At 53.7% G+C, this 2,302-nt stretch overlaps 1 protein-coding gene across 1 annotated transcript in view; it reads right to left on the bottom strand.

Moving 5' to 3' along the window:
* TTLL5 (tubulin tyrosine ligase like 5) overlaps window positions 1–2,302 on the bottom strand; it is a gene marked incomplete at its 5' end in the record, with an annotated part of 28,824 nt that overhangs the window by 21,876 nt on the left and 4,646 nt on the right. The window contains one exon of the mRNA XM_018575423.1: window positions 2,186–2,293. Within this exon, the coding sequence (XP_018430925.1) occupies window positions 2,186–2,293 (108 nt within the window). The remainder of the gene's footprint in view (window positions 1–2,185; window positions 2,294–2,302) is intronic.

Here is a 2,302-nt window from a genome sequence, read left to right on the forward strand (position 1 = left end):
GGGGCAGTTCCAGCGGATCTTCATGTCTTGTGCTTGTTGAGCAACTTCAGAGCAGCATCGGTGATGGACACTTCCTGCCAAAACAGGAAGTGGGGAACACACACAGGTGCTGAACCCGCAGGTCTGAGTCACACCTAGGCGGCACCGCTTTTGCCCATGTGTACGCGCGTCAGCAGCATGCGGTTATTTGCGCGTTGTGCACATTATGATGCGCGGTAGTGAAGACGCACGTTTTGACTGGCAGCTCATAAAACATTGCAGGCAAAGGAAGAACGCGCATTTAAATATGCAAAACCGCTCACGAAAATGTGCAACATGCTTCTGCCGCGCGTTTTGGGGCATTTCCAATGAAGTCTATGGGGCGAAAAACGCACTTTTAACTGCCCAAAGAAGCTCCTGTACCTTTCTGGGCGTTCTTCTGCTCAGGTGTGGACCAGGGCCAATGGAAATCACGGGATTTCTTGGGTTGGGCATTTAATAAAACTCCGAGGTGTGAACCGGGCCGTCCTCGCGCCTCGATGGAGAGGCCGCCAGCTAAGGATATCCGGAAGGCGAAGCTTTGTTACCGGGAGAACCAGAAATGGTCAACGGGGACACACCCAGCGCCGTCCATGGGGGAGTTCTCAGACCTTCCAAGAGGAGATGGTCCTGCAGTATAGTGCTCAGGAGACATCCAACAACTTCCAGACACATCCCCTGGCAAGGTGGGAACAGTCTGCTCTGGTGAACCTGAATGTGGAGACACCAGACAGACAATGTATTTCCAGAGTCACAGGAGGGCAACACCCCTCCCCCAGCCAGAAGGGGACCTCTCCAGTGAGGGCCAAAGTTACACTCCTTGCCCATTGGAGAAGCAAAATCCAGGAGAGGCAATCTCCAAGTGAGGCCTTCAGGTGTGAGGTCCACAAACAGATCTGCATCAGGGAGGGTCTCCTGTGTGAGGGCCACAATGGGCTCCACAGTACAAAGCATGAGGCTGGACGTAAGGTCCACTTAGAGTCTACTTCTTGGGGATGCCGGAGACACAGAACCTCATCAGCTGGAGATGATTGTTGTTGAACTGGTAGGTCAGGAGATCCCTCAGGAGATTTCCACAAAGGGACCAACCCCTTTAAGGAGAGGTGCTGGTTTAAGGAGGTGTCCACCCTTGAAGGTAAGTTTCTGCCAAGGGAGGAACCAGAGGTCCCATACTGCGGGGAACTCCAACAGAACTGGACAGATATGGTCCAGGGAACAGCCCTATCAGAAGATTGATGGGCAACAGCTGAACAAGAGATTGATTTTAGGGATTTAGCCTGAAAGCTATGGGGGGGACCTGAGCATCCAAACGCTGGGGAGATACCCCGCCCTAGGACCACAGCTGGATGAACAAAGCCTCTGACCTGAAGAAGTGCGGCCCACCTTCATGCAGAAGGGTTACAAGGGGGGCTGGAAGACCACTGGCTGCAGTGAGAAGCAGGCTCGGAGTGTCTACATGCCAGGACCGCGAGTATGCGGGGGGCGGGGGGGGGTTTCCTTTGACCCTTTCACACCCCTCCTCCTGTGCTGAGGCAGAAATGCTCTGCGCCCACCTGTGGCATTGCAGTGTCAGGTCTGAAGAGATGACGTCTTCTACATGCTCCCCTCATGTATGATCATTCCCTGCACATGTGTACCCACATCAGTCCCATGACAGACACAAGTTTGCTTGCAACACGCCACCGCAACTGACCAACAAGACTCCAGACATTCCTTCCAATCACTCAGTGACACAAGGGCCGGCCCCAGGGATGAAAATGGAAACTTTGTAAAAAATGAATATAGCTGCGCGGGCCATTCTGTACCCCAGACCTGTACCCAGGTGGGCAGAGTGTGTACCCCAGACCTGTACCCAGGTGGGCAGAGTGTGTACCCCAGACCTGTACCCAGGTGGGCAGAGTGTGTACCCCAGACCTGTACCCAGGTGGGCAGAGCGTGTACCCCAGACCTGTACCCAGGTGGGCAGAGTGTGTACCCCAGACCTGTACCCAGGTGGGCAGGGTGTGTACCCCAGACCTGTGTCCTGCTGCCACTCTCCTAAGCTGTGCTGCTGAGAAGTATCGAGGTCCTCTGAACTATTTGTAGGTTCCATCAACAGACTTAGATGCTGCTGTGCTGTGTGAGAGAGGAAAGAGCGGGCAGATTTCTGTGTGTGGGGACAGGTTACCTAGTAAGTCCTTCTTCATACAGATATATGAGCAGAGGATCGTATGAGGTGATCAGCACATAGAGGCGGACATCAAACTTAAACCCTAGAGGAGAGGAAACACAGAGAGTAGAAGAA

This window comes from Nanorana parkeri, unplaced genomic scaffold (genome assembly GCF_000935625.1).
Source record: "Nanorana parkeri isolate BGI_ZX_2015 unplaced genomic scaffold, ASM93562v1 scaffold3909, whole genome shotgun sequence".
Taxonomy (NCBI): Eukaryota; Metazoa; Chordata; class Amphibia; order Anura; family Dicroglossidae; genus Nanorana; species Nanorana parkeri.